The sequence below is a fragment of the Cyprinodon tularosa genome, unplaced genomic scaffold (genome assembly GCF_016077235.1).
Source record: "Cyprinodon tularosa strain WSP-4 unplaced genomic scaffold, ASM1607723v1 ctg426, whole genome shotgun sequence".
NCBI lineage: Eukaryota > Metazoa > Chordata > Actinopteri > Cyprinodontiformes > Cyprinodontidae > Cyprinodon > Cyprinodon tularosa.
The window spans coordinates 146,142-165,065 of NW_024039148.1; the positions used below are offsets into that span (position 1 = coordinate 146,142).

General features: G+C 37.0%; 1 protein-coding gene and 1 non-coding gene across 2 annotated transcripts in view; one reads left to right on the plus strand and one right to left on the minus strand.

Annotated features, from left to right (window-relative positions):
- The window catches only part of si:dkeyp-14d3.1 (transmembrane protein 132C), a 257,247-nt gene that overhangs the window by 123,092 nt on the left and 115,231 nt on the right, over positions 1–18,924 (plus strand). The window contains exon 3 of the mRNA XM_038299362.1: positions 7,545–7,691. Coding sequence (XP_038155290.1) covers positions 7,545–7,691 — 147 coding nt within the window. The remainder of the gene's footprint in view (positions 1–7,544; positions 7,692–18,924) is intronic.
- On the minus strand, positions 13,203–13,291 carry LOC119792632. The gene has a single exon (XR_005282016.1). It is a non-coding gene; the product is annotated as a U6atac minor spliceosomal RNA (small nuclear RNA).

The following is an 18,924-nucleotide window of genomic DNA, read 5'->3' on the forward strand; positions in this document are numbered from 1 at the left end:
CAGAATGTGACGTGAGAAAATGTTATAACAAAACAGAGCAGAGAAATCTGAATGGTTACAATAGATTTATCCCAGGAAGGGTCAAAATGACATGAAATGGTTTTTAAAGTTTGAATGCGTGACTTTGTGCTGTGTGATTCCCTGTGTACTGCCTGGATGCTCTTCTCTTTCGTCAGCGAACACCACCTCAGACTTAGTATGGTGCCAATAAAGGCACGTCAAAGTCTCCCCTGATTGCTGACAGTGTTGAAAGCTGCATATTGTGTTACTAAACACCATTGCCTCTTAACACTCTCTTCTTTCTTTCCTCTGAGGCTTGTTGCCTCTTTGCTTTCTTTAGTTATCAAATACTTGGTATTCATAACAGTCTGATGAGTGTGCCACAGTGTCTCCACAGGAGACATGTTCAGAGATTAAGGAGAGCCCAGGTGCATTGACATAGTGTTTTCTTCTCCATTTCTGTAGGGATTTTCATCCTGCAAAAGTCTGTCTCTGAGAGCTGCCTTACGCTGTGACACGCTTAGCATCCAAGAAACTCAGTTTAAAGTTTGTGGGGTGTTTTTCTCCTTATATATATATATATATATATATATATATATATATATATGCATTTATTTTAAAATGGCCTTTCCAACATTATGCTTTGGCTATTTATGATTATCTGCTATAATTTTATGCCTATAGCGAAAGATTCTCCCAGCTTATTAAATACTGATGCTTGGTCAAAGCCCCCTGCTGGTCACATACTGAAGCGTCATGGGTAACCCTCTCATATGTTGATGCCCAGGATAAGGTGGAGTAAGCATTTCTAAATTCCAAGTTAATCAACTAACAACATGTATCCTTTGGGAAATTAGTCTTTAAAAAATGTTCCTTGTTTGCCTTTCTAATCTAAAATTCTGGTTAAGTAAAATTTTAAAAATATATGCATAGGTACTCTATTTGTTTACGAGTGTCCGGATAAAGTAAAGCTGCTTCATGTGGACTTCGGCAGAATCGTGACACTACAAAAAGATGCAGCTGTTCCTCCAGAGGACGGCTATTTCACTTTGGGACATATTGCTGTCACTGATTGGTCAGTTGCTGAACAGCTTCCAGGATTGATTGACAGGTGGTTGAACATGGTCAAATGGTAGCTCTGGAGGAGCTGTATGTTTTTGCAGCTCAGGTGAGAGGACAATTTTTAACCCAATTTAAATCAGGCTCTTATGTGACGTAGAAAACATGATGTTGAAGATGTTCGAGTCAAACCTTTTCTGCTTTTTAAACAAAACTTTACAAACCACTACTAACATATTATCAATAAATGAACAAATTCTGGTGGGAGCATTGTGCTTTAAATAAACAAAAAAGTTCCCAGTCCAGTTCCAGTAAAAATCAAGAAGCAATTTCAATTAAGGAAAAAATAATGGATTTTGTGGCTGTATCGTAACAAAGTGTGAAAAGGTTCACAAGTTCTGAAGTGTTTTGCCCTGCACCTTTCCTATGGTATACTTACGCAAAGCAAGTTGAAGGGTTTCTGTTAAACTAACAACCATCTTCAGACTTTTCTGTTTTAATTCACTTCTGAGAAGATCACAGCTTTCAAAGACATCTATTATTTCCTAGAATACTTGAGGTACTCCAATATAAGGTGTGAATTATTTCACAGTAAGTAAAGTAAAGCAGCGCAACCTTTACATTATAACTCTCAGTCAGACATCATTAAGCTTTCTCAGGTATATGTATGCGTTCATAACTTTTCCTAAGGACACAAAGACTAATATAGAGGAGCTTTTGGTCGACTGGATTGTTTTGAAATCAGTCTAATTTGAACTGGGACTCTCTGCCTGCTATTTTACCTGCAGGAACGTCCTACGCTTACTGGTTACAAGGCCAAATTGACAGCTTAGTCAATAAAAGTCATTTCCACCATCCTACATCAAATGCTCTGTCGGAATATTTTGGACTGTGGAGTAATGACTGTCTCCCTTTAGACACTCAGCTCTGTTGAAAACATTTGGAAACACACTGAGAGCCACTGATAGACATCCTAGTCACTGAACTGTATCAAAACCTGATAAAAGAACCAGGCTTCCCCACCGGGACCCAGAGAGGACACTACAAACGCTTTCTCTGTTTCAGTAACATATATCCCACTGGTCAGTTCCTCCTATCCTCACACACTGTGGCCACACTATTAGATGTAACATTAAAAAGAAAAATAATCCGATCATAAATAAGGCTGTTGTTTTGTTTTGTTTTAACAGCACTAGTGGCTCTTTTTTGGACAGTAGAAAGGGGGTATGAGAGAGGATTTGAGATAGGAACACTGGTTGGTTTCGAACTCGGAACGGCCCTGTTAAGGACTAAGGCCTTCATACATGGATCGTGTGTGCCAACCACTGTGCCACCAAAGCACGCACAAGACTGTTTTAAAAAAAATGAGTTTTAGCATAACTTTATTTGATGAAGAGATTTAGAATTTCTTAAGAAATAACCAGAAATATTTTAAATATATCAGGAAAATGAAAAAAAAAAAGGAAAGTTGACCTTATCAAGCATAGAGAAAACATATTACACATTTTTATAACCTAAGAACTTATACCCACACCTGCAAAGTTTTACCATTACAGTATAATGTTTACTTTCAGTGGATGTATGTGGGGTCTATATTGGAAAGGATGGGTAATCCTAGTTAAACAGTTGTATGAGAATTTACTAAAAACTGTCTCTGTGAATACACCTTTTCATGTACAGGTATGTGTTTTCTGTATTGTCTTTGATGTCCTGATAACTAGAAAAGCTAATATGACAGACAGCTGTAGTCAGTTAAGCTAAAAGGTAATTAGATTACATGGCTGTGCAAAATAATTATGTGTATATATTTTTTGATTTTTTTGTGGAACCTGTTAACTCTTCAGGTTGGAAGAAAAAGCAATTTAGGAAAACTAAAAATAAAACATACACACTCATTATACCATAGTGACATCGGATGGAAATCCTTTTTACATAATTATCTACGTATATGACAGCACTGAGGATAAAAAAAAGACACACACTTTTGAAGAGACCCTTAGATTTAGAGTTGATCACTGATTCCGCTTTCATTTCTCACATGCTACCTGCAGCCCAGCAGCACGAGGTATCACATCAAAGAAATGGGCTTGATTGGAGAGGGCAGATATATTCATAGGATGACAGATAGGCAATTGCATCTAAAAAGGGCAGCAACAAATTCAAGATGAAAGCGAAGGCCGGTCTTTGGTCTCATCTGCCAACCTGGTATGGATTGGACCGGGAAAGTGATTTGGCCTTCTGTTATAATTTTGTCTGGTCTTCAATCATGGTACTTCACTGTCACTCTTGGCTAACATCACACAGGCTTTCCACTATCCTACGCACTGGAACATTAGCCTGAATCTATTGTATGTCAGTGCTTTTACCTTTAAATTAGACTATGTGCATTAGGTCCATTTGATTATCTTACATTTTCATTTACTTCAATAGACCAGTTCCTCATTTCTAGTCCACTGAGTCAAAGACACTTACTGTAAGATGTTGTAAACCTATTGGTTAATAAAAAAAAAGTGTTATTTTCTTTTTGAAAGAGAGAATCTATAACTTTTGGATGTAAAAGCAGTAGAGCTGTATCAAAGGCATGTTAATACAACATAGAGCCTCATATGAACTTGTTCACAAAGGGACATGGGATGAGGTTCATTTCCCTTGAGTCACTGATTCCTTTGGAAGTAGATGCACAATGACATGAACCTGCAATAAAACCTTTTTATTTTAGGTTTACCCTGTTTACAATATTTAGTTGTTTACTTTTTATTACGCTATAGTTAAAGTATCTTAGCTTTACTTAAATTAAGTCAAAGGACTCTGGTCTTGTTTATTAAGAGTGTTAAAACTCCAGGGCCATTCTGTTGAAGTCTCTTATCTCTGAATCTTTTTTTTTTTTTATGAATTGTATAAACAGATGTCTTATAGGGATGTCTAAATGTTTCAGGCAATATTTGACAGTTTACTGCTGAAATCCTGTATCAGGTACCCTTCTCGGATTTAAAGGGAGATGCTGCATCTGATTTTTTTCAATTGGCTTAGCCGGGGATGTGACCTCATCGTGGTAGAACTGACGTCAGCAACTCAACCCTGGAAGGGCTGCTCTGTGCTGACTCACTCCTCCTACACACAGTGGTTCACTTAGGTACCCACAATAAATAAAGTAATTTTGTCATCCATCCAGTCTGGTATAATGATTCGGCATGGGTTTTGTGTCATTTAGTCATATGACCTAAAATCTGTTGTGAAAAAACCCATACAGAGAAAGATGGAAAATACAAAATGCTGTTAAGATGGAAAAGAAATGAGTGTACCTCATCATTATTTATTTATTAAGAGTTTCTGGTTCAGATATTAATTGGTGGTCCACATGAAAACCATCATATGTGGTATGAAGGAGCAGCTACACAGAACAGCAGTGGTAGATTATGATAAATACAGTAAAGCATAGGAGCCAATGGCTCAAACCAGTATGGTTCAGAGCTGCTGCCTCTGACTCACTGGCATCCCCTGACCACGTATCTCTGTTGACCGAAAATGGTTGCACAAAGAAAGCCCAGTTTGCTTTGATCATTTGTCCTATTCTGTCTCAAGCCTGAAGGGGAACTTAACTTTACTTTAAAGGTATAGTGGAGGATGTTCTTTTTCCGGGTGGATCATCAAAATAGGTGGTCCTCCTTATTGTCAGTCATTCTGGTGATATGTTTACGTAAGGCCGTCCTACTTGCTCGACCCAATTTTCACTTACTGGTGGTGAGTCTGGCATAGTGGAAAATTGTAAATCTTTTGTAAAGTAAGCTTGTATTAGCGATGCAAACAGCAACTTTTAAACAGAGCGTGAACAAGTTGAAATGGGCTTGTGCATGCTCTCGCACGCGTTTAATAGAAGTTTCCTCTTAGAGCGCGTACAGGGTTGTGCATGTGCATTTTTTTTCTAAAATTGGAGAGGGCAGGTCTTTTTAAAAAAATCAGGAAAATTCCCCACTATACCTTTAACCTTAACTTTCAAGATCCCTGATACAGATAGTTGTTCACAGCTGCCCGCGAGTTGGATAAATTATCCCGGATTTTAGACTATGTGAGACGGTGTATTTTTTCTATGCAAGTGAGAGCGTGAAGGCAAGACAATAATTCATGCACCATGTACGGATAAGAACTATTTCGTTTGCATAGGCACAACAAGAGAGAGTGGGTGTGGGGTCCAATAAGCATCTCCCTGCAAAGAGTTTTTGGGATGTCTGAAGGTGGACAAACAGAATAAGACCATGCAGTTTTTATTGATTTAAATCTACAACAGATTTTCTTTAGAAAGACATAAATATTTTTTAACCACTTCATTCCCTTTATCCCCTCTTCACAGGATTTCTGTTGGTTTCCATATTGATTTTAAAAATGCATTGCTTTTTTTATTTGGAGGGCAGCGGCCTGGGTGCTTATTCATCACCGATTACCAAGAAGCGCAGTATAGTAAACTGAATCAGTATTACAGCTTTCAAATATTTCTTGTTTAGTTATTTATAAACAGGTTTTTCAAAATCTCTGCTTATTATTTCTCATTGAGCAATCCTCAGTTTAATTATTAGTGTTGTTATTGAGATTAAGTTGGCTGTGATTTAAAAAATGAGAGAAATATTTTAGACTCAAACTTTGAAATAGATGAGAGAAGGCAGTAAAAGTGCAGAGGGAGTATTTCCCCATAATTTTTAAATGTAGCTGAATTTTAGGCTTTGATCCTGCATAACGAGGGGAACTTAAAAATGTCTCACCTCACATCATTGGGATCTTGCACCTATTAATTTAGTCACTCTGGTTTAGATAGATAGATAGATAGATAGATAGATAGATAGATAGATAGATAGATAGATAGATAGATAGATAGATAGATAGATAGATAGATAGATAGATAGATAGATAGATAGATAGATAGATAGATAGATAGATAGATAGAGAGAGAGAGAGAGAGAGAGAGAGAGAGAGAGAGAGAGAGGAACATTCAGTGATACAACGGGATTCTCTCTTTGTGCAGCACTTTCTCATTTTAAGCATACTTGAATTGACATCTTACTGTGTTTTCCAGTATCTTTTTTTTTTTTGTGTGTGTGTGTGTGTTATTTTCGGAACCTCTTTGAGGTTTTACAGTTCAGTTTTCCAAATTATTCTCAATTTGAATAATTCATTTGTGATTTTATACATCCTGTATTAAAGTGCATAAAATTGTTAAAATATGTCTGTGCCAAGGTTTAGTGGAGGATTTTGCAGAGATTAGGAGGCAGAGATGAGTTTTGCTGATTTAATTTAAAATCCCACAGGCAACAGAAGCAAAGTCCAAAACCACAAAATATAGAAATTCAAAAATTCTAGGAAACATCAGGGAAAACACACATGGGGAGCAAAGAAATGACAAAGCAACAAATTTAACCAGAAACCAGCAGTAAGGAACTGCAGAGGAGGTGTATATATGGGTAACAGAACAAAGAATGGCCTAATGAGCTGATATGGAGCAGGTGTGAATAAAAGTAACTAGAAGGGAGCCAAGGGGAAGGAAACAGGCACAAGGGGGAGAAAAATAGTAACCCAAGAAATACAAAGCTGCATATAAATAACACAAAATGGAAAAGAAACCAATGAAAAAGAAGAAACAGAATAACATAAATCAAAGTGGAACTGAAAACTTAGAAAGAAACTCAAACAGAAGTCCACAAGGAAAGAACCATAAGAATTTCGTGTTAATAAACAATTGAACACTGTCAGTATGACAACAATACATTGGTTAGGGGTCTTATTTAATAGCAGTTTGCCACTGTAACAGTTACTGCTATGATCTTTCAATGATCAACTTCTGAAAAACATTCTAAGCTGCTAATAAATATCCTCAAGTGTTATTCTTATCCTCCTGTCTTCTCTAACTTGGTGCTTGTGCCTTGAAAAAACCCATAGGGAGTTTAGAAAATGAATTCATAGACTCGTTATTTTCCTTATATTTCATTCATTTGGGAAATGTTAGAATAAAGATTAACTGTGTTCTATTTTCCTATATTATTTTAAGAAATAAATTTGAAAACAAACAAAAAAAAGGCTTCTATTCTTTCAAAACCAGATTATATGAAGTTACATGCTTGTGAGCTATTATAACACACAAAATGATAAAAAAATATATATCACTAATTTGTCTTTTTGGATGAAAATGTTTTATATTGATAAGATGGAACTATATACTGAATCCAGGCTCTGAGAAGGAGTCTTATTACACACAGCCACCTGAATCAATCTTTCTCTGGATTACAATGAACATGATGTTCCTTTCTGTCTGAGCAGTCATAAAATGTGGCTGAAATTACTTTATTTCTACGTTTAGGGAAGTTTAGATGTGTCTAAAGAGTTTTATACAGATTTTTGTAATATTATTAAAGGCGAGGACTTGGCCAACATTATTTACCTGTTGTCCAGGCTTTTCTGTGGATGTGAATGTGTAAACAGCTGATTTGTTTTCTCCATAGGGTCAAATTAAAAGAAGGAGTGACGTTCCTTGGAGCACGTCCCTGCAACCCCACTCAGTGGATTGTCAGCCAGGACTTGAGGAGCGAAGGCCATCGAGTGGTAACCCTCCACTGTCGCAGAAAGGAGTCAACCTACGATCAGCAAAGGTCAGCAAAAAAAACAAAAAACACTGAGAACAAATGCGTCCAGGTTTTGGGACGGAGCCTCATAATGATCCTTCCTCTAGGTAAAAGTGTTCTGTCTTTTCTTGAATCCAGCTTGATTGTTCACTACTTTTGCTGTTAGAGGTAGTTCTAACTTTATGTCACAGTCGCTTTAAGTTAGGAGCAGCTACAAAATGGCTTTGTAAGGCTTAGTGAGGCAGTCTCCAAAAATATTTTCAACTGCCAGTGCTGTCACAGATGATTCGAGTTTTGCACGAGACACACAAGTGCTGAAATACACAGCGTGAACAGTTATCTAAGCGTTGTTCCCCTCTACTAAAATGACACGGTTAACTTGACAGAACCGTGGGCAGCAGAAAAGTTGACTTCTGCAGTATCTCGGTTTCTCCTGCCGTCTTGCTATCCTGCCCTTCCCTGCCTTGGTTTTTATTTGCATTTGGCTATTTCTAATCTGCATTCACGTCTTTAATCTGGCAGATAGGGAAGATGATTGCCAGCATGAGAGAAAGGTTGCTGCGTTAATTAGGTGTTGGTTGAAGGCCTTTGTGTATTTTAATGGTTTTTCCTTCCCAGATTAGGAAATAGTTTTTAAAATCTAACTTTTTTATGGGCTGTAATTTTATGGATTATAAGATGATTTGAGGCTGGGGAAAACATGCTTTTTTTTAGCTGGCGTTCCACTTAACATTTTTAAAACGGTTTCCTGAAGGAAACAAGAGTCTTGACTTTGTGACTGCTACTTTATAATCATACTTTCCACACAGGTTTATTTAAGAGCAAAGTCACCTGTTACACATAAGTAATTATAATTAGTTTTTCCAGCGACATTTCTTTGGACACACTGCTTTTAGTGGATCATTACTAGTAATCATTATAGTCTAACTATAGTGTTAGAGCACTCAAAATCAGTGTCAGCTGGGTGTGCCTTACAAGCAGCACAGCTGTTAGATCAGAAGCAGCTTGTAAACGTTTTTATTTTAGAAATCCAATACAGCAAACTGTTGTGTGAAATTACTCTTTACATGGGTGGTTTTGCCGTGCTCTGCCATTCAGATGCACTCCTTTTCATTTGCAAGGCTTTTCAAAGCATAAGAACAACTGTTTAGGTCAGTAGTACATAATCTGATAATAAAGAACTTTCCAAAGCTGCATTTACATCTTTTATAATATGAAAGCATAAAATAAATCTGATTTCCTATAAATATTCACTTGGTAGGAAAATCCAGCAAGCTAGTTTAATGTTTATGTCTGTATTAGGCTGAAACAATTATCCGTTTAATCGATTATTGAAATAATAGTCAACTAATTTAGTAATTGATTGATTGTTAGTTGGAGTTTAGAAACTCTAAAACATGCCTTTACAATGTTTTAAGCCACTCACTTAAAGCAGTATTTACATCAAAATTAAAAAATATATATAAATATTTTTCATTTAAGATAAAAAAAAAAAACTTTTCATTTGTTAATATGCTCTATTCAGAACTCCTTGAAGTGAAAAGTTTTTGTTTCAGCTGGTTTATTTTCGTAAAAGATCTTATTTAAGGAACCTTTGACTATGCTATTATTTATCGATTAAGCGAAAAAATAATCAACAGATTAATTGATTTGCAAAATGAAATATTTTTTTGTTAAAGCTGGGTAAAATTGAACAAACTAAAATAAAACTAGAACGTAGGTACTTAGGTAATTAGTTACCATTTGGTAACCACATGAAAACCTTTAGAACAAGTGATTGTTTTTAGAAGCATTGTAATTTTAGATTGAAAAATATGTTTTAATATTGAGCTTTGCAGACCTTTTTACTGATGTTACACAAAAAGGGAGACACACAATGTGTGAACGTTCTTAAATATAAATAGATTTAAAAGAAACTAAGGTTTCCTTTTTTCTTTCTGTGTACAGGATAACTGAAAAAGTTACAAACGGATTCTAACAAAATTTTTATCAGAGGTGTTCCTTGTGTCAAGGATCAATTCATTAAAATTTGGTAATGATCCAGATCATGTGTGACTTTTAGCTGTATGTGTAAGTCACAATACAGGTGAAAATTTGCTGCTTCATAGAGGTCTGCACTCTGAGTGTTTTTCTAGTTTATTTATAGACCACACTTAACAACAATTAACAGAATGCCCAAGGTATTAAATAACTAATAGGCATGACATGGGACACCAATAGATGCCCTAAAAAAGTCCAAAACTAAACAATACCAGGGATGATAATGATGCACACAAAAACTGAGTAAAAAGAAAAGGCATCGATTCGAAAACAGGGAAAACATAAAAACATGGGAACACATCAAAGGAGCGATGTCAACGAGGAAGAAAGAGGCCACAAAGCTACAAGAATATAGATAAGAATAGATTTTAAAAATTCTAAAAAAGTCTTCAGTGGAAGGAAGTAACAGACTCAACATATCTAATAGTCTGATTTGTGATAATTAACGCAGATTTTTTATTTATTTTTGTCTTTTCTGTTTTGAAGAGCAGCTGAGAAAAAGGGCTCATCTTTGACATCCCAAAGGAACAGCAATATATGGATTGACGATAAATAAATATTAACTTGTAACTCGCTCCCCAGGTGCTGCACAATGGCAGCCCACAGCTCCCCAAGGGGATGGGTTAAATGGAGAGATAAATGTCTCTAATGTCAATAAATCTATAAAGTTAAATTAAAAAGTTTATAATTATGGTTATATATATATATATATATATATATATATATATATATATATATATATATATGTGTGTGTGTGGAGAATAAATGTATTCGGTGATAACTTTAGGAATTTATGTACCGTAATGTACCATTCTGCACAGCAGCGGTAGGTAATGATAAATAAAGTAAAGCAAATCCTTTTTTTCCCCAAAAGTATAAATATGTTAAATGTAAATACAAATTACAAAAATTACTAAGGGTCAGGGTCAGGGTTTGGTTGTGGTTTGGAGGACCCAAATGTTGAGGCAGAGAGGCTGAGGAGATTTCTAGCAGTTGAATGGGGCAAAACAGTAAACAAAAGCAGGAATGCAAAAATCCAACTAATAATCAAAAGCAAACCAGAACTATGGAGACATCTGGGGAAACCAAACACGAGGAGCCAGGGAGAGACGAGGTAGGTGGACAACAGCATGGGAGGACAGCAAAGACAAGGAACAGACAAAGAGTGAGAGCAGAGGGAGAGCATATATAGCTGACAGAGACAAAGGGAGGGCTAACGAGCTGACAAGGAGCAGGTGTGAGGGGAGACAACGAGGGAGCCAAGGGGAAAGGAACACACACACAAGAGGGCAACAGAAAAACATGAGAACTAACATAAATCTAGAAATTGCAACAAAAAAGAAATTAAACCGATAAAACTAGGAAACATAGAGCAAAGTAAAGCACAGTAGGAAGAAGACCATGACACTAAGATTGTTTAAATGCATTTCTGTAATATTTTATAGCTGTCCTGTGTATTTAAATGGTTCTGACTAAAAGCTTTTTTTGTAAGAATGATTCTTAGACTAACAATATTTGGAAGGGGAAGGATCTGGTTCAGATTCCTCTTTCTGTGCTTGTTCATAAACATCTCTTACCTCCACAAGAGATGGGGAGGTGGCAGCTTAGTACTTAGGGGATAGAGCTTGGAATCCCGAGGGGATGGCTTAAATGCAGAGGGTGAGTTTCGTTGATCTGTACTTGTAACATTGTGATGACAATACAATGCTGAAAAACAAAAAACCCATTAAAGAAGAAAAATTATATTTTTCATTAAATGATGAAGTCTAGAAAACAAACCAAAGGAGGAGAATATCAATTCTTGTCCCAGCTGCTAAGACTCTGCATGGTGGAATGTTCCTCAATCCTCACAGCTGTCAAGATCACATCATAAAGAAAACTAAAGACGTCTGTAATGGCTTTACTGTACAGAATGCCCCAATTTTTCCTTGTCTGCCCCTCGGAGCTCCCAGCCATTTCTGTGAGGCGCTTTCAGAAGGAGATTAGACATACTCTAGGTGCCTCATCTGTTCAGCTGTCATCCTGTCTGCTTTATTCTTGCCAAGCCTTCTTTGAGAGGATAAGAATGATAAAGAATTTGATCACTTTATTCCAAAGAAATGTAAAATAGTGTTTGCATTTCAGTTTTTCAACCACAGTGCATTTACACGTTTTATGTTGCTTTTATGCAACCGTCCAGTAAATCAGAAATATTCTTTCAAACAACAGCTTTAAAATTGATTTATTCTACTTTCAAGTAGCTATAATTATTATTTTATCTGTTTTGTTTTCTTCAGTCTTGCTTAATCAAGTTGTATAGACATCAAAATATCATTTTTGGACTGAAAAATGTTTAAGTTAAAATATAAATATGTTGCATAAACATTTGAAATATTGTTTGAAACTCTTTTTAGAAGTAGTACCCCTCAGTTCTAATAGAAGAGAAAATGGCATGTTTGGGCTGCACTGCAGCTCCGGCAGGGTCTGACAGCTGATCGCTGTAATTCTGGTCAGTCGGGTTGTTCCAATGGTTGCACGTTTCTGAAGCATCCTGGACATGCCTGCCACTGGCTTCTTCTCTAAAAATTTGCTTTTCTGTTTTTGCAGCTTGTCCCTCCAACTTTATGTCAATCTAGAGAAGAATGGATTGTTTAGGCAGGAAGTCAGTTGATGCAAAGCAAAGAGGATCTGGTCAAGTTGACAAGTGAAAGACTTTACTTGCAGACTGTGGATTACATTTTCAGGATTTTTATCCAGTGAAAGATTATGTTCATACGGTTTATTAACAACCGTAATACATCTCAACAGTCAATTAAAAATACATAAGACACTAAGTATTTAAACTCACACATCCATGAAAGATCCTAAGAAAAAAAGGCAAGGGGATTAGATAAGAGCATGCACACGAAACGCTGATAGTACTGGTAAAATAATCAATTCACTGGTTATTTTTTGTATGCTGCTTGCACATTCAGTGGAACTGAAGGCTTAGAGATAAATTAAAAACAAAACAATAAGGTAAAAAAAAAAAAACAATCAACAGACTTTTCAACAGGACTATGTAATACCTTTATAATATTGGGGCAGTAAGTATATTGGAGCTGTCTGTATCCTACAATTTTATTTACTTTAAAGGCACACCACGGACTTTGTGACCTAAAGACTTGATGCATATGAGTTATTTTAAATGATTCGTCAGGCCAAAATGCAGCGCTTGACAATATCAATGGTAGCAGGGCTATCTATCTAGACTGACTCCTTCTGGCCTGGCTATGACGTAATCAGCCGACGAATCTGACAAATCTGAATTTAATGTAAATCCCTTCATTGTCCCACAGTGGGGAAACTCACTCTCCCCTTAGGGAGCAGTGGGCTGCCATTGTGTGGCACCCGGGGAGCAGTTTGGTGTTAGGGGTCTTGCTCAGGAACCCAGAGTGCAGGCTGTGGGGATCCAAGCGGGTTCTTGCAACCTTCTCAGAGCCAAGCGCACTGCTCTAACCACTAGGTCAACACTTCCCTACAAAACATGGTTAGGGATGCCGCTAAGTAGGTGGCAATGACTTAACTGTACTCTATGTGTGATGCAGGCCAAAGGGCCAATTCCATCCAATTGGCAATGCAGTCATGGAGCTAAGGCTTTTGCTCTACAATTTTTCCGCCTGCTTAACTGCTGTTCATGGCTGAGGCAAATTAAAAGTTTAAATCTTCTGTGGAGGCCAAAAAGAGAAAATGTGAAAGGGATCGTGTGCAAGGAATAAATCTTGGAAAGAAGTTTGTTTGTTGGGGCCGGCTGAAAGAAGAAGCCAATGTAAAACCTGTTTTCTTTTATTAACTTTATTATTAGGCTGATAAGTTATCTCTTTGCTCCTAGTATACAGTCATATAGCTTTGTCATTATTCAACCCAGTTGCTCTTCACTGGAGTTCAGCCACTGGTCCTTCATGCCGTCCGGGCTTACCCGGCAGTGCTTTCCAGAGAGCAGCAGCGTTTCTCACGCCCTCCGAGCTAAACCAAAACAACTAGCGCAGTCCTCAATCAAAGACACGGGAAGCTGCTAGCTGACTGTTCGTTGACTTTTGAGACAGTGCTACGCCGCTTGTGGCCACTAGAGACATGAAAGTTACAGGTCTAGCACCCCTAGTGGGCAAAGGTTGCATGATGTGCCTTTGAAGAATAACTTTTTTATAACGAACTAACTGTAATGGTTATTTAGTGAATAATTATGTCCACAGTATTAAATTCAAACAATGTTCATAAATAATTATAAAAGGTGACATTACTAATGCAACTCTATGATTTCAAGTTTTTAACATTTCCTCTCTTTCAGAGTAACCATAACATTATTACCCTTTCTGTAAAACTAAGTTTGTGTTTTGTTTTGTTTCCTTTGTGAACAAATCAGCCTGGTAGGCAGGCAGTGGGTACAGAAAATACATAAAACTCATTAATTCTGTAGTTTTGGTAATACATCATTTTATTCCTCTGAATTGTTGGACGTTTTTCTTTTTTCTTTATTGAAAAGGCTGATCATTTGCTCTATTTATGCAGGGCTTTTACCAGCCACTCGCCCTCACCACATGCAGACAAACACACATTGATGCTAAATGGAGTGTAAACTTCACACACAGTTCGGATCATCAGCTAAGTTACATATGGATCAATGCCACTCTCACTGGACCTCGGATTGTAACTAGACTTGAATCTATTTAAGTGTGTGTTGCTGCTTGTTGTGTGTGAGTGTGTTCCCTGCCCGTGTCCACAGCGTTGTGGTGGGTCAGGTGGGCTCTCTGTGCTGGTTCAGCTTGTCACTTTGAACTGCTTGCCCTCACCAGCTGAACGGCTGCTCCCTCTCTATTCACAGCTGATGGTCTAAACCCCCACCTGAATAACGGTGCAACAGACCGCTTAAATACTTAAACCGTGAAATGTTTCCCTTCAGCTTCAAAGAAGAAACATCATATAGGATTTTCTCTGTATTAATTTAACAATACATTTTTTTAATATGAATAAAAGGATCTTTTGTTGAGTGTTTGAGGTAGCATGACAGGAAAAAAATATTAAAACCTGTACACCTTCCTTGATTCTTTTGCATAATAAATGCAACAATAAAGAGCAGCTTTTTACTAAACCTTACTTTTGATGAATTGCAATTTTGAAAGAATTTGCAGTTTTATAAAGAAAGTTTAAGGAAAAACATTTCACTTCTGGTTGAGAGTGAAAGAGCGGGTCTCTGTTTGATCCTAGTTTAAGAAAAACATTTTTCTGTTTATGCATTTTCATAAAATAAATCTGCTGCACAAGGAAGAGGAGCCTAGATTATTTCTATAAATCTGTTTTGTTACATTTCACCTATTCTGAACTGAGAGGCTTTAACAAAAGAAGCAATTGTATTACTTTTTTAGACTATAATAATTTTGTAAAAGTCTGCATCATAATTTGGATTTAACACCAAAGCCTATTCAGGACATTTCTAAAAACGTATTGTGCTGCAGGATGTCACAAGTATCTAAAAAAAAGCTTTCTACGGAAAGGGACAAAATGTTGACATGGTGTGCACATAATACTGGCTCCACATGCACTTTGGTAGATTGAAAACTTCACTTTGTCACCATTAAAGGCAAAGCCATTGAAAACAAAAGCAGTCCTGCTTCCTCAGCATGTCATAAGCCATAAGTGGAGGCTCTGGTTGCTCATTAGGAGTGTCTGGGTGCAGATGGATCTCCTTTATGTGCCACCATTTCATTAATCCCCCACACCACACCAAACCGAGCACAGGCACAGCAGGCAGGACGCTTGTTAGCATCAGTGCACCAGAGAGTCCAGATAACTGTGCTGTAAGTGGGAGACTGGCTTTAAAAAGGGCCTTCAATTTTTCCACATTTTGTCCTCTACCTTTTTTATTTTATGAAAAAAAAAAGGTTTTTATGGTTATGTTTTAGAGACACATTTTGTGACAAGTAGTCTTTTGAGGAGTCAATGTTTTGTACATCTATGATTTTTCCAATTCTTCAATGCAAAAAAGCTGAAACTCTTCCAGCTTATACACAGAACATCTTTGAACATTCATTTTCAAACCTTATTTTAGATTCTTAAATAGATTTAGGCCTAAACTTTGGCTGAGCTACACATGAATATGCTGTAATAAAATACTTTCAATTATTCCTCAGGATATACCATTTACACTACTGAACTTTATACAGCCTCTGACCAATTTTATTCCACAATTAAACTGTATTTTGTTTCATCCATGATCTTATCAGCTGTGACCAGCTTTTTTCACATTGCTAGCAACCCCCAGCACAATGCTGCCGCTACCATGTTTTATGATGGGGGAGGTCGGTTCAGTATGATATAAAGTGTAGTTTCTGCTACACACTCACGTGAAACACCAGAACAAAGTACAATAGACAAAATTTATTCAAGATTTAAAACATTTCTTAAAAAAAAAAAATCATTCAAATTTCATCTTAGGTAGTCAATTACCTTCAGAAATCTAATGATGCTAATGATTAAATAGAGTCCACCTGTGTGTCTATCTTATGGTAGTAAAATACAGCTGCTCTGTGATTGCCTTAGAGTAGAGATCACAGATAAGCAGACCAGGGTCTGACCCACCTGCTGGCTAATCCGGCATTTAAAACTGATTTTAACTGGACCCAACCTGATTTTAAACATTTATAAATTACTGCATGTTGTCCAAAGAGAGAGTCTAAATGTCACTTGCTCTGCTTCTCCTATTTGTATGGTAAAACCCTCCGGAGCGTCCGGCACCAGGCTGCACATGATACAAATTAGCCAATGAGCTGCTGTAAGTCTGGGTTGCTGCTGCTGCTACTTTTAGAGACAGCAAGCAAACCTGTGGCAAGCCGAGAAGACGATGAGAAAAAGAGACCAGAAAAAGTGTAGACTGCTGGATGAACTGCGGTGAACTAGAGAAAGAAAAGTGAAATGGCGTGCTCAAAGATGACCCTGCACATTTGGAGTATGTTTGGCTCAACCTGCTGCAGTGAAGAAGGATTCTCCACCATGAAAAGAATCAAAAATAAATATGGATCCAGGCTCATAATGAGCACATATGCTTTAGAATGGCTTTGTCTCCATTCAAACCCAGGTTTTAGGCCTTGCAGGGCAGCATAAAGCCCACTGCTCTCATTAAGCCATAGAAAAGAAAGGGAAGAAAAAAAAACGGTCAGTTCAGGTGTTTTATAAAAAGTGTGAGTCAGGAAATTGTCTGTATACCAAACTGAAAGATTATTGTTCTCTACTTCAAAAACAATTTAGATTCTAAAATTGAATAAATATTCTATGTTTTTAAGATTTTTTTTTATTTAAAAATCTAATGTATAACATGTATGCATAAACAGCTGCATTTTATTTTAGTGTAAAATTGTATTTCAGTGTTAAATGCCTTTTAAAGTAAGGGATATATTTATAAAAGTCTCCTGACCTTTACTGGTTGTTGATTTTTCTTATTCGGGCCAAAATTATTTGTAATTGGTTGCCCCTGCCTTAGAGGTTTCCAGGAGCCATGTTGGGGACACAGTAAGCATGTGGAAGGGTGTAGTTTGGTCAGACGAGACCAAAAGAGAAAAGCTTAAATACAAAAGGCTGTGTGTGTCAGAGAACTAACACTGCATTTCAGTCTAAAACACACCATGCCTACTAACAGATATGGTGGTGGCAGCATCATGCACTGAGGGTGCTTTAGCAGGGACAGGGAAGGTGGTCAGACTTGATGGGAAGATGGATTTAGCCAAATACAGGAAACTTTAGGAAGAGAGCCTGTTAAGAGTCTGACCTTATGACCTCAGACTAGAGCGAAGGTTTACCTTTCAGCAGGAAAACAACACTTAAGATAAAGCCAGGGTTACAATGGAAGGGATTTAAAAGAAAACATATACATGCATTAGAATGACCCAGTGAAAGTACTGACCTAAACCGAGAATATGTGGCAAAATCTAAAACTGATCTTTGCAAATGCTCTCCATCTAATTTGACTTATCTTCGGCTGTCAAAGAAGAATGGGCAAATATTCAGACAATAGATGTTCACAGCTAGTAGAGACACACCCTAGGTCTAAACAATGGAAATGCAGCTAGGTATTCTCTGAAGGGCAAGAAATACCTTTACACAATGCAACTTTTCTAGATGTTTTATTTGTAAGACAATTATTCAAATTGTGTATATTGCATACAACTTTATGTTGGTCTTTCAAAAATCGATTCATTTATTTTTGTTCCCTTAATTTTTTCCCCATTTTACCACATTACACTGTTATAGATGTACAAGCATCTATTTGCTACTCACTTGAAATAGAAACAGACCTGGTAACCCAAAGGAAAAGGAATGATTCAAGTTGGATGATAATAAATTAGTTTTAATTTTTTTTTTTACTTCCTCAGACATGTGGAAATACATCACATTTCTAAGGGATGTTTCTACAGACAAATACGGTAGAGACATGGTAAATGGCTGAGGACAAATGAACAGCTACAAACTTTTATCACAATCAACTCACAATCAACACATCTGCGACTTCACTCCTGCTTTGATTGCAGAATCGACAGTAAAGCTATTTTTTTTGTGGTAGGAATCAAATTTTCATTGGTGCTCAGCAGTCCTGAAAATGAGCCACATGCTGTGGGCTTTAATGTTGCATAATGCTGCATAAATCAAGGCGCAAATGAAATGGCCCAATTACATTAGTGGCAAACAGGGATGTTAACTTGACAGTCTAATGCTAACACTCTTAATAATGAATCAGCCCAATTCCCAGTGGGCTCCATTTAGTGTTAAAACACTTTCAGTCGAGTCTCATTGGCACTATTTACCCACACGCAGCCGCTGTCGACATGGTTTTATTCTATTAGTCTATTATCCATCTTATATTAATGGAAAAACGTTAGATCAATTCCCATATCCTATCCTTTGTCGCCTTTGTTTTAAGGATATTAACACTTCAACTAAGACTGAGTGAAATGAGTATTCCTAATGGATGATGGGATGTAAAGCTGATGAGAAAAGAACAATTGGATTGTTTGTAGTAAAGGGAATGTGATTGGGTTTTCTTTATCAGGACATGAAAAGAGATGTGGCATTTTCTCTACCCTAGACAGCCATCTTATTACAGTAGTCAGTCCAGATTACATCTAACTGTTTGGACTGAAAAAGTGTGCTCAAATTCATCTCGTTTCCCAGTTTACTATCCAGACAGTAATCACTTCCAGGGAAGAGGATCTGA